Below are 12,619 nucleotides of genomic sequence, written 5' to 3' on the forward strand. Positions count from 1 at the left end.
AAATAAATAAATAAATCTTTAAAAAAAGTGAATTTCTTTCCTGAAGGGACTTATTTTTTGAGTGGAAGCATTAAGATTATTTTAGTAATTTTAAAAAGAGCGTTGAAGGAAAAAGTGTTTTTATTAGAAGGTAACATGGGAATTTTAGTGAGATAAAATTCAAGTTTTGTGTTGGCATTTTATATTAGTTGTTCAGTCCTTTCTTTGTATGCTATATAAAAGCAATCACTAGTATTTGAAGGCTTATTATATGGCAGGCATTGTTCAACATACTTTGTATGTTTTAACTCCCTTTGTCCTGTAACTTTAGGAGACAGTGTCATAATTTTGCCAAGTCCATTCACCTAGTGAGTGTTAATTGATATAGGATCTAAAAGCAGACTGTCTGTTCCTGAGCCAGTGGCGTGTTGCTTTGGGTTATTAAATAGTCCTAAAAATTATTTAACAGGTGCATTTTTACAGGAATTTTAAGAGTTGGTAATATGAAGTTTTCTTAAGTGTAGTTTGAAAGTAGCTTGCTATAATTTGTAAGGTGGAGAAAATAGTTGTAAATAAGTTTGGTAAACGCTTTTTTTGTTTTTGTAAGGATTTTATTCATGAGAGAGGCAGAGACATAGGCAGAGGGAGAAGCAAGCTCCTCACAGGGAGCCTGATGTGGGACTCGATCCTGGATCCCGGGATCAGGCCCTGAGCCAAAGGCAGATGCTCAACCACTGAGCCACTCAGGCGTCCCATAGTAAACACATTTTAGCGTGACACTCAAGTTTTTGTGATAAACTGAGAATTTGTTTTTAACCCAGATTTTATTTTTTAAAGATTTTATTTATTTATTCATGAGAGACACACAGAGGCAGAGAGAGAAGCAGGCTCCCTGCAGGAATCCTGATGTGGGACTTGATCCCAGGACTCCAGGGTCATGCCCTGAGCCAAAGGCAGACGCTCAACTGCTGAGCCACCCAAGTTTCCCTTAACCCAGACTTTAGTTGTAGAAAGAAATATTGGGAAAGTTTCAGTCTTTAGGTAATTGGTTCATAGTAAAAAGTTTTAGTTGGTAACTTTATTTAATGAGAAGCATAATACTGTGGTATTTTAACGTGGAATGTAAATCTTGTTTAAGTTTACTGTGGGGAATGTTTGACAAATTAAAATTAACTTTCTTTAATTTCAGACCTGAAGGAGGCCTCCAGAAAAAGTAGATGTGTGTCTGTACAAACAGATCCTACTGATGAAATTCCCACCAAAAAGTCAAAGAAGCATAAAAAGCACAAAAATAAAAAGAAGAAAAAGAAGAAAGAAAAGGAAAAAAAGTATAAAAGACAGCCAGAAGAATCTGAGTCAAAGGTGAAATCACATCATGATGGGAACATAGATTTAGAATCAGATTCCTTTTTGAAGTTTGATTCTGAACCTTCAGCGATGGCACTGGAGCATCCTGTAAGAGCTTTTGGCCTTTCTGAGACCAGTGAATCTCCTGCAGTTGTGTTAGAGCCTCCTGTGGTGTCCATGGAGATATCAGAGTCACACACCTTAGAAACTCTGAAGCCAGCTACAAAAACTGCAGAACTGTCAGTTGCATCAACATCAGTAATTTCAGTGCAGTCAGAGCAGTCTGTGGCACTCACGCTGGAACCATCCATGACAAAGATTCTGGATTCTTTTACAACGGCACCAGTGCCTACTACAACAGTAGTGCTAAAGTCACCTGAGCCAGTTGTAACAATGTCAATGGAGTATCAGATGAAGCCTGTGCTGAAATCTTTGGAGACCATACCTCCAGAGCAGTCACAGATCATATTAGAACCTCCAGTAGCAAAAGGGCTAGAGTCATCGGAAACCCTTGTGGTATCGCCTGAGATACCTACTGAGGTACATCCTGAGCCAAGCACATCAACAACAATGGATTTTCCAGAGTCGTCTGCAACTGAAGGGCTCCCATTGCCAGAGCAGCCTATAGAAGTACCATCGGAGATTGCAGATTCATCCATGACAAGACCACAGGAGTTGCTGGAGCTGCCCAAGACCACGGCGTTGGAGCTGCCGGAGTCGTCGGTGGCCTCAGTGATGGAGTTGCCGGGGCCACCTGCGACCTCCAAGCCGGAGTTGCAGGGGCCCCCTGTGACTCCAGTGCTGGAGTTACCTGGGCCCTCTGCTACCCCATTGCCAGAGTTGCCAGGCCCCCTTTCTACCCCAGTGCCTGAGTTGCTAGGGCCCCCTGCGACAGCAGTGCCTGAGTTGCCGGGGCCCTCAGCGACATCAGTGCCACAGTTGTCGCAGGAATTGCCAGGGCTTCCAGCACCATCCGTGGGGTTGGAGCCACCACAGGAGGTACCAGAGCCACCTGTGATGGCACAGGAGTTGCCAGGGCTGCCTGCGGTGACAGCAGCAGTAGAGTTGCCAGGGCAGCCTGCGGTAACAGTAGCAATGGAGTTGACCGAACAACCTGTGACGACGTCAGAGTTGGAGCAGCCTGTGGGGATGACAACGGTGGAACATCCTGGGCCGCCTGAGGTGACAACGGCAACAGGGTTGCTGGGGCAGCCTGAGGCAGCAATGGTGCTGGAGTTGCCAGGACAGCCAGTGGCAACGACAGCGCTGGAGTTGCCAGGGCAGCCTTCGGTGACTGGGGTGCCAGAGTTGCCAGGGCTGCCTTCGGCAACTAGGGCACTGGAGTTGTCAGGGCAGCCTGTGGCAACTGGGGCACTGGAGTTGCCTGGGCAGCTCATGGCAACTGGGGCACTGGAGTTCTCGGGGCAGTCTGGGGCAGCTGGAGCACTGGAGCTTTTGGGGCAGCCTCTGGCAACAGGGGTGCTGGAGTTGCCAGGGCAGCCTGGGGCACCAGAGTTGCCTGGGCAGCCTGTGGCAACTGTGGCGCTGGAGATCTCTGTTCAGTCTGTGGTGACAACGGAGCTGTCAACGATGACCGTGTCGCAGTCCCTGGAGGTGCCCTCGACGACAGCGCTGGAGTCCTATAATACGGTAGCACAGGAGCTGCCTACTACATTAGTGGGGGAGACTTCTGTAACAGTAGGAGTGGATCCCTTGATGGCCCAGGAATCCCATATGTTAGCTTCTAACACCATGGAGACCCATATGTTAGCGTCCAACACCATGGATTCCCAAATGCTAGCGTCCAACACCATGGATTCCCAGATGCTAGCGTCCAACACTATGGATTCCCAGATGTTAGCCTCTAGCACCATGGACTCCCAGATGTTAGCAACTAGCTCCATGGACTCCCAGATGTTAGCAACTAGCTCCATGGACTCCCAGATGTTAGCAACCAGCTCCATGGACTCTCAGATGTTAGCAACCAGCTCCATGGACTCCCAGATGTTAGCAACCAGTTCCATGGACTCTCAGATGTTAGCAACCAGTTCCATGGACTCCCAGATGTTAGCAACCAGCTCCATGGACTCCCAGATGTTAGCAACCAGCACCATGGATTCCCAGATGTTAGCAACCAGCACTATGGACTCCCAGATGTTAGCTACTAGCTCTATGGATTCTCAGATGTTAGCATCAGGCACTATGGACTCTCAAATGTTAGCCTCCGGCACCATGGATGCTCAGATGTTGGCATCAGGTACCATGGATGCCCAGATGTTAGCATCTAGTACCCAAGATTCTGCTATGTTGGGTTCAAAATCTCCTGATCCCTACAGGTTAGCTCAGGATCCTTACAGGTTAGCTCAGGATCCCTATAGGTTAGGTCATGACCCTTACAGATTAGGTCATGATGCCTACAGATTAGGGCAAGATCCCTATAGATTAGGCCATGATCCCTACAGACTAACTCCTGATCCCTATAGGATGTCACCTAGACCCTATAGGATAGCACCCAGGTCCTATAGAATAGCCCCCAGGCCATATAGGTTAGCACCAAGACCCCTGATGTTGGCATCTAGACGTTCTATGATGATGTCCTATGCTGCAGAACGTTCCATGATGTCATCTTACGAACGCTCCATGATGTCCTATGAGCGGTCTATGATGTCCCCTATGGCTGAGCGCTCTATGATGTCAGCCTATGAGCGCTCTATGATGTCAGCCTATGAGCGCTCTATGATGTCCCCTATGGCTGAGCGTTCTATGATGTCAGCTTACGAACGCTCTATGATGTCAGCTTACGAGCGCTCCATGATGTCCCCAATGGCTGACCGATCTATGATGTCCATGGGTGCCGACCGGTCTATGATGTCGTCCTACTCTGCTGCTGACCGGTCTATGATGTCATCGTACTCTGCAGCTGACCGATCTATGATGTCATCTTACACTGCTGATCGTTCAATGATGTCTATGGCAGCTGATTCTTACACCGATTCTTATACTGATACATACACGGAGGCATATATGGTGCCACCTTTGCCTCCTGAAGAGCCTCCAACAATGCCACCATTACCACCTGAGGAGCCACCAATGACACCACCATTGCCTCCTGAGGAACCACCAGAGGGTCCAGCATTACCTACTGAGCAGTCAGCATTAACTGCTGAAAATACTTGGTCTACTGAGGTGCCAGCATTACCTCCTGAAGAGTCTGTGTCGCTGTCTGAACCTTCTGTGAGTCAAAGTGAGATGTCAGAGCCTTCGGCATTGCCTGCTAATTATTCAGTGTCAGCATCAGATCCTTCAGTGTTAGCATCAGAGGCTGCTGTGACTGTTCCAGAACCACCATTAGAGCCAGAGTCTTCAGTTACAGCAACACCTGTAGAGTCTACTGTAGTAGCAGAAGAACATCAAATTGTTCCAGAGAGAGCAGTGACTTACATGGTATCTGAAACTCCCATAATGACAGCTGAACCAACTGTATTAACATCAGAGCCTTCAGTTATGTCTGAGACAGCAGAAACTTTTGATTCCATGAAAGCTTCAGGACATGTTGCCTCAGAGGTATCTCTCTCTCTCCTGGAGCCAGCTGCAACTAATCCGGAGCCATCACAGAACACTCTAGAGCTGCCAGCCATGACTGTTTCAGAGCTACCAGCTGTGGCTGTCCCACAGCCACCAACTGGGACTGTTCCAGAGCCCCCAACTGTGGCTGTCTTGGAGACCCCAGCTGTGGCTATCCCAGATCCAACAGCTGTGGCTGTCTCTGACCCAGTAGCTGTGGCTGTTCCAGATCCACCTGTTGAGGCTGTCCCAGAGACCCTGGCCTTGGCTGAATCAGAGCATGTTACCATTCCTGTGCCAGTTTCTGCCCTGGAGCCTACTGTGCCTGTACTGGAACCAGTAGTGTCAGTCCCTCAACCTAATACAGTTGTATCAGAACCATCTGTTTCTGTCCAAGAATCCACTGTGATAATTTCAGAGCCTGCTGTCACTGTCTCAGAACAGACCCAAGTAATACCAGATGAGATGGTTTTAGAGTCTACACCAATGATACTGGAGCCGACTGTTATAAAAGGAGTGAGTATATTACCTGGGGATCAAAATCTTGCTCCAGAGATTGGCATACAGGAGATTCCCATGCATGCAGATGAAGAGCCACATGCTGAAGGACACCTGAAGAATGACCCTTATGAAAGTGAAAATGGTACAAATATAGAACTTAATGTAAATAATCACTTAGTTGCTAAAGAGATGGAACATAATACAGTGTCTGCTGCCAGCACTGGTGCTGTTGATGAAATTGGTGAAGGGAATATTTTGTCCATCAGTGAGACTAAACAATGCACAGTATTGGATACCTGCTCTAGTGTTAGTGAAGCTGATGGAGGAACTCTATCTTCTGCTGGTCCCCTTGCTCTTGAACCTGATGCAATGGGAACTAGTAAGGGTATTGAATTTGCCACAGAATCTGCTCTCAGTTCAGTTAATAAATATGATGTTGAAGTATCCTTAACTACTCAAGATACTGAACATGACATGATAATTTCCACTAGTCCTAGTGGTGGTAGTGAAGCTGACATAGAGGGACCTTTGCCTGCTAAGGACATTCATCTTGATTTACCATCAAATAACTTTATGAGTAAGGATGCAGAAGGACCATTGCCTATAAAAGAGTGTGACCAGACATTGGCAGTTGCTCTCAGTCCTAAAGAAAGTAGTGGAGAAGATAAAGAAGTAGCTCTCCCTACTAAAGAGATACTGTCGGATTCAGGATTTTCTGCTAATATTGATGATATTAATGAAGCAGATTTAGTGAGACCATTACTTCCTAAGGATATGGAACGTCTTACAAGCCTTAGAGCTGGTATTGAAGGACCTTTACTTGCAAGTGAGGTTGAACGTGACAAATCTGCTGCCAGTCCGGTTGTAATCAGTATACCAGAAAGAGCTTCAGAATCTTCCTCAGAGGAAAAAGATGATTATGAAATTTTTGTAAAAGTTAAGGACACACATGAAAAAAGCAAGAAAAACAAGAACCGGGACAAAGGTGAGAAAGAGAAGAAAAGAGACTCTTCGTTAAGATCTCGAAGTAAGCGTTCCAAGTCTTCTGAACACAAATCACGCAAGCGTACCAGCGAATCTCGTTCTAGGGCAAGGAAGAGATCATCTAAGTCCAAGTCTCATCGTTCTCAAACACGTTCAAGGTCCCGTTCAAGACGCAGGAGGAGGAGCAGCAGATCAAGGTCAAAGTCCAGAGGAAGGCGCTCTGTATCAAAAGAGAAGCGTAAAAGATCTCCAAAGCACAGGTCGAAGTCCAGGGAAAGAAAAAGAAAAAGATCAAGTTCTAGGGATAACCGGAAAACAGTTAGAGCTCGTAGTCGCACCCCAAGTCGTCGGAGTCGGAGTCACACTCCCAGTCGCCGAAGAAGATCTAGATCTGTGGGGAGGAGGAGCTTTAGTATTTCCCCAAGTCGCCGGAGCCGCACCCCGAGCCGCCGAAGCCGCACCCCGAGCCGCCGGAGCCGAACCCCAAGCCGCCGGAGCCGAACCCCAAGCCGCCGAAGCCGCACCCCGAGCCGCCGAAGCCGCACCCCGAGCCGCCGGAGAAGATCAAGGTCTGTGGTAAGGAGACGAAGCTTTAGTATCTCACCAGTAAGATTAAGGAGATCACGAACACCCTTGAGAAGAAGGTTCAGCAGATCTCCCATCCGTCGTAAACGATCCAGGTCTTCTGAAAGAGGCAGATCACCTAAACGTCTGACAGATTTGAGTAAGTCATTTAAAAATTTAATGGCATTGTAATAGAGAATGACTTAATTTTTTTCTGATCTTTGAGTCAAATGGAATATTTGGAATCTTTCAGGTTTATTGGTTTAGGAGAAGTATTTTTGTCTTTTAGTTTCTTTATAGTAGACTCTGGGGCAACATGGGTTTGAACTGGGTATATCCACTTACACGTGGGTATTTTTTTTTTTTTTGATAAGGTAGTACTGTAAATGCATTTTCTTAATGTTTTTATAAATAACGATTTTTTTTTTAGCACACAGCATATAATACATATACAGAATATGTGTTAATCTGCTGTTTATGTTGTCAGTAAAGCTTCCAGTCAAAAGTAGATGATATCAGTAGTTAAGTTTTTGGGTAGTCAAAGGTTATATGCAGTTTTCAACTACACAGAGGTCTCAGTGCCTTTAACCCATGTTGTTCAGGGTCAACTGTAATTAGATTAGCTTGTGTTTAGAAAACATGTAGGGATAAGTACATTTATAATTAAAGCTAAAAAGACCTTTTGGAGTGTATTAGAACCGAGGTGTTTTCATACTTGAATGTTTTAGTTTGCTTCAACTATATTCCATAACTAAAGATGGAAAGTACGAGTCTAGTTAACGACAAGACTGGTATGTGCTCAGATTGTTTTATTGTATGTATGCCAACATAGGTCCTTGCAAATAAGCCTCAAATTAGTGTCTCTTTTTAAATACTTACATGTTTGAAAATGACAGCACAGGGCTGTTAAATCTTTGTGAAGATATAGTATAATGGGTAAATTTATTAAAATAATTTTAGTATTTTAATAATCTGCCTTTAAAAGTAAAGTGTTCTAGTTTCTTTTAATTTAAGAAATACGTAGGGATGATTAAAACCTGATGGATAGTGCATGACTATCTGCAGTAGTAATGGATAATTTATCATTATCTTAGAAGATTGTACATTTCTAGGTCAGGGTTGTCTAAAGAAGAAGACCCTAACAGAACAGTAAGGGAAAATGCATTCAGTTTAACAAAAGTTGAGTTCTTTTTTAATTCATAGAATTACATATTTGAAGTGGTTGCAAGTTGGTAGAGGAGACCTGGATAAAATATGTGTTTTTCTCTTTTACCAAATCGTAACCTGCAAAATAAAGTAGAATGTGATGATTACTGTAAGTACTGGTATAGGTAAGGTGCTTTGGAGCACATTGGAAGAGAAGTGTTACGTTCTAACTTAAGGCTTATTAGAAGAAGAGGTGGTACTTGAACTTGGGCTTAAAGAGTGATTTAAAATGTCAGAGATTAGAGGGAAAGTAATTCTGAAGGCATCATAATTTTGGAAAATAAAGAGGGCTCTGCCGAGAGAGAGAGAGAGAGAGAGTGTGTGTATGTGTTAGGGTGGTGGTTACATAATTTAGCTAATTTTGTATAGTATTTAAAAGGGAAGCTGAGTGTTGATTTCATAGGGGTTATTTGTGTGAAAACTCCTGATCAAATCAGGAGTGATTTGATCACAGTTACATGTTAGGACAGAATATTGCTGCCTTTAATTTTGTTAACCATATAAGATTTTTGGGTAATACAGAATGTGTTTAGCCTGTAGGAAATCTGCTTATATTTTTCCTCTTCCAGATAAGGCTCAATTACTTGAAATAGCCAAAGCTAATGCAGCTGCCATGTGTGCTAAGGCTGGTGTTCCTTTACCGCCAAACCTAAAGCCTGCACCTCCACCCACAATAGAAGAGAAAGTTGCTAAAAAATCAGGAGGAGCTACTATAGAAGAACTAACTGAGGTAAGCTAGACAGAATTTGTTTACATTCTTAAATGGATTATTTCAGTGATGTTGACTCTGGAGCGTGCCAAAACCCGAATTGTGGGCTGAACTGATAATGGCTGGCACCGAGTGGCCAAAACCCGAAATACAGATGTGGCAGCGGCAGAAGCTCTGTTTAGCAGGCCATTATCCGGGATGGCTAAGCTCCGCTAGCTAAAAGTTACTTCCCATTACTTTTGCTTTCCAGTTTTAGAAGCCAAACTGACTGAGGAGTGGGACGGTTCGTTTGAATGGAGGAGGTGTTGAGTGAGCAACACGCAGAAGCTCGCCTACAGTTTCGTTTCCATTCACGACGTGTTCACTGATCGCCACGAGTGTACTGCATATACGCAAAGACACAGACAATCTTCAGAAATGATCTTTTGCCACCGGAGCTTGGAAATTAATGAGAATAGCTGGCCATTGCCTGAAAGGAACTTCTTACGCATCAACATTTCGGGTTTTGGCTGTTTGGTACCAGCCATTGGTGATAATGGCCGGCCATTATCAGTTCTTCCTGCGGTTCGGGTTTTGGCAGTAACATTTTAAACACACTTATTTTTGTTTTTAAGAATTTGATCTTTTCAATTGAGGCTTTTTTTTTTTTTTGCTTTGTTTTGTTAATATTATTATTTTTATTATTATTATTTTTTTTTTGGGAGGACGCTGAAATATTGCTGCTAGGATCCAGAAATATCACACTGTTTCATATATTGAAACTTGTTATTGGCTAGCCTTATGCCAGCCTGCCACTGTCAATATATTCTGTTCCCCTTGATTACAAGCTTGGTATATACTGTTTTTTGGCCAATTGAAGCTTTTTATCCTATTGTAACATTTCCAATTGATGATGGGTATGACAAATTCTACTGCTTGTATAGATAAGTCCACCCAAATTTACTCTGACCTTTTTATAAAGCCAGGTAATGGAGTCTATTCCTTAGCTTCTCGGAAAGGAATGGACTTTGCTTTATGTGTCAGACCTCATCAGTTAACACCCTCTCCATCATGCCTTATTTTTCATTCTTGAGTTTTGTTCCTTGAGACACTCAACCTACAAAACATTTATGGAGAGACACATTACCATCTAACCCAGAGGTTTCAGATTTTTTATTTGCCATGCATTTGGGGGTTCATATAGTTTCTTAATCTGTTTTCTCACTTAGATTTGTTGCAATATGAATTACAACTTTTTTTAATTTAAGGACTTAGTGAAGGCTTCTATTACTTGCTTATCAAATCTAAGCTCCTTATCTAAAATCTTGTGAACACTTAATGTTTCCCCTATATGTTTTTAAGCCTCATTTTCAGCCCTCTTGTTCTTCCAATAAGTTTTTCACCTTTTTACCACCACCTAACTAGGATGACTCTTTTTCTTTTCCTGCCAATCCTTATTCTTAACTATGAAAATCTGGCTTAGAACTCTTCAAGGAATAGCCCTTGATTATCAAATTCTGCCTGATTCTGTTTTCTCTTGAGCTTTTGTTCTTTCAGCACTTATGTACTCAGTTTGTATTATATCAGTTTGCACTTGTTAATTGTGTTGCTCTGTAAAAGCGTTCCTCAATTATTTCATGTGTATGTAATTCTGTTTCTTGAACTAGATTGTAAGCTCCTTGGAGCAGGGACCATGTCTTCTACTTTTTTTTTTTTTTTTTTTTTTTGTATTCCCTGGACAGTGCCCAGTACAGTGCTCTGCACATAGTAGGTGCTCAATAAATGTTGTTGACTGACTGACCAGCTAGAGTGTGTTTAAATAATAGCTTATAAGCTAAGTTACTTATTTACAACCAATTGTTAATCTTGTTTTATTTCTGAAAGTTAATTTTATGTGGTTTTTTTTTTAAATTACATGTTATTCCATATAAAGTGTAAGATTTATCTTTTGTTTTTATTTTTTAAGAAATGCAAACAGATCGCACAGAGTAAAGAAGATGATGATGTAATAGTGAATAAGCCTCATGTTTCGGATGAAGAGGAAGAAGAACCTCCTTTTTATCATCATCCCTTTAAACTCAGTGAACCCAAACCCATTTTTTTCAATCTGAATGTGAGTATTAGTGTTTATGGTTTGATGAAACAGCACAGAGACTATTTAAATCAAACCCAGTGGAATTTAATGTCTTAATTTTTGGATTAAATACTGTGAGAAATAACAACACTATTTTCAGATTATGTTGTGAAAGTCTTTCAAGTTTTAATTAAGGAAATACATTATTTCTTAGATTGCTGCAGCAAAGCCAACTCCACCAAAAAGCCAGGTAACATTAACAAAAGAATTTCCTGTGTCATCTGGATCTCAACATCGAAAAAAAGAAGCAGATAGTGTTTATGGAGAGTGGGTTCCTGTAGAGAAAAATGGTGAAGAAAACAAAGATGATGATAATGTTTTCAGCAGCAATTTGCCCTCTGAGGTAAGTAAGAGGAATATTGTGTTTTGTGTTTTTTGTTTTTTAATACCTGAATCTCCCATTTTATTGTTACTTTATATCTGATTTGGATTCTGTTTCACTCTTCTTAGGGCCGGGTTAAACGGCAGGGCCGGGTTAGACGACAGATGAAACAACCCGCAGCTTCTCATTTGACAGTAACTCGATGCAATTCACTTTGTGGAACCAAGCCACAAAGTGAAAAGCATCGAATTGCAGAGAACAGTGTTATCACATCCTTACCCAACATTGGGCCCTCCTTGCACTTATGGGAAGGTAGCCCAAGGTACAACTATTTAGCTTCCCGTTTTGCTTCAAGGCTCTATAGCTCTAGATTTTGGTGGTAGCAAATTTATTGGGTGGAGGGATCGAGCAGAGAGAGGCAGATCCTCAGGTTCAACACAAGAACTGGATTGGAAAAGGTCATTGTAGGCTGATGTGTGAGCATCTTGGATACATAGCCCATTGCCCTTAAACATTGGTTTCTTTGGGTTGTTTGTCAGATAGTCTTTAATTTTAATCATTTTCCCTTCCCTGTGCTACCGTGGCCCTTTGGAATTCTTGTGTTTAACCTAATGCTCAGCCTTGGTACTCCATTTCCCTTCTCCTTCCCCTCTTTGCTACTATTAAAAGTTGGAGAAGTGGAATTTACACCTTGAAATTTCCATGAGGCTATAGTTGTATCTTGTCAAAATGACGCAGTAATAACGCCAAGTGTCAAAACAACCCCATTAAAATGCTGCCTGATTAATGTGCTGCTAAGTATAGTGCACATGAAAACAGCAAGACTGTATATATATGTAAATATATATATATATATCTGTATCTTTGTATGTATCTCTGTATCTGTACCTTTGCTGTATCTTTTAATAAACAGTTTACTTTTATTTAACTTGTTGTGCAAAATCACGCTTGGGGGATCTGGGAGGGTGGAGACTTACTAGGGGGGGTGGGAGTTTTGAATGATACTATAGACTAGTTATCACCTCTTGCCCTTGGTTCCAAAGCCCAGACGTTTGTCCAAGGACTGGACTAGATAATCTGATGCCCTTACAATGTGGGACTTCTTCCCCACTTCCTTTTCTTGCAGTTCTGGGATACGTAGGTCAGAGAGACCTGTTCTCTCCACCTCAGGTTCCCTTCATTGGCCGTATTATCCTCCACTAAACACTTCCATTATTACAAATAAATCCTGTTGTTTATAAAATCAGAAAGTGAACAGAACCCAAATCAGAAATCTTTTGATAGTATTTTTTTTCCCCTGAGCTATTCACAGGTGACATTTTCACTTTTT

General features: G+C 42.5%; 1 protein-coding gene across 5 annotated transcripts in view; it reads left to right on the forward strand.

Annotated features, from left to right (window-relative positions):
* The window catches only part of SON (SON DNA and RNA binding protein), a 32,899-nt gene that overhangs the window by 4,719 nt on the left and 15,561 nt on the right, over positions 1-12,619 (forward strand). For 3 of the 5 annotated variants that reach the window (XM_038581385.1, XM_038581384.1, XM_038581386.1), the window contains exons 3-6: positions 1,169-7,099; positions 8,715-8,875; positions 10,800-10,946; positions 11,122-11,310. In XM_038581385.1, the coding sequence (XP_038437313.1) occupies positions 1,169-7,099; positions 8,715-8,875; positions 10,800-10,946; positions 11,122-11,310 (6,428 nt within the window). Of the gene's footprint in view, positions 1-1,168; positions 7,100-8,714; positions 8,876-9,104; positions 10,637-10,799; positions 10,947-11,121; positions 11,311-11,417; positions 12,218-12,619 lie in introns of those variants that run through there. The other 2 variants (XM_038581387.1, XM_038581388.1) reach the window with 2 other exon arrangements.

The sequence above is a fragment of the Canis lupus genome, chromosome 31 (assembly GCF_011100685.1).
Source record: "Canis lupus familiaris isolate Mischka breed German Shepherd chromosome 31, alternate assembly UU_Cfam_GSD_1.0, whole genome shotgun sequence".
Lineage (NCBI taxonomy): Eukaryota > Metazoa > Chordata > Mammalia > Carnivora > Canidae > Canis > Canis lupus.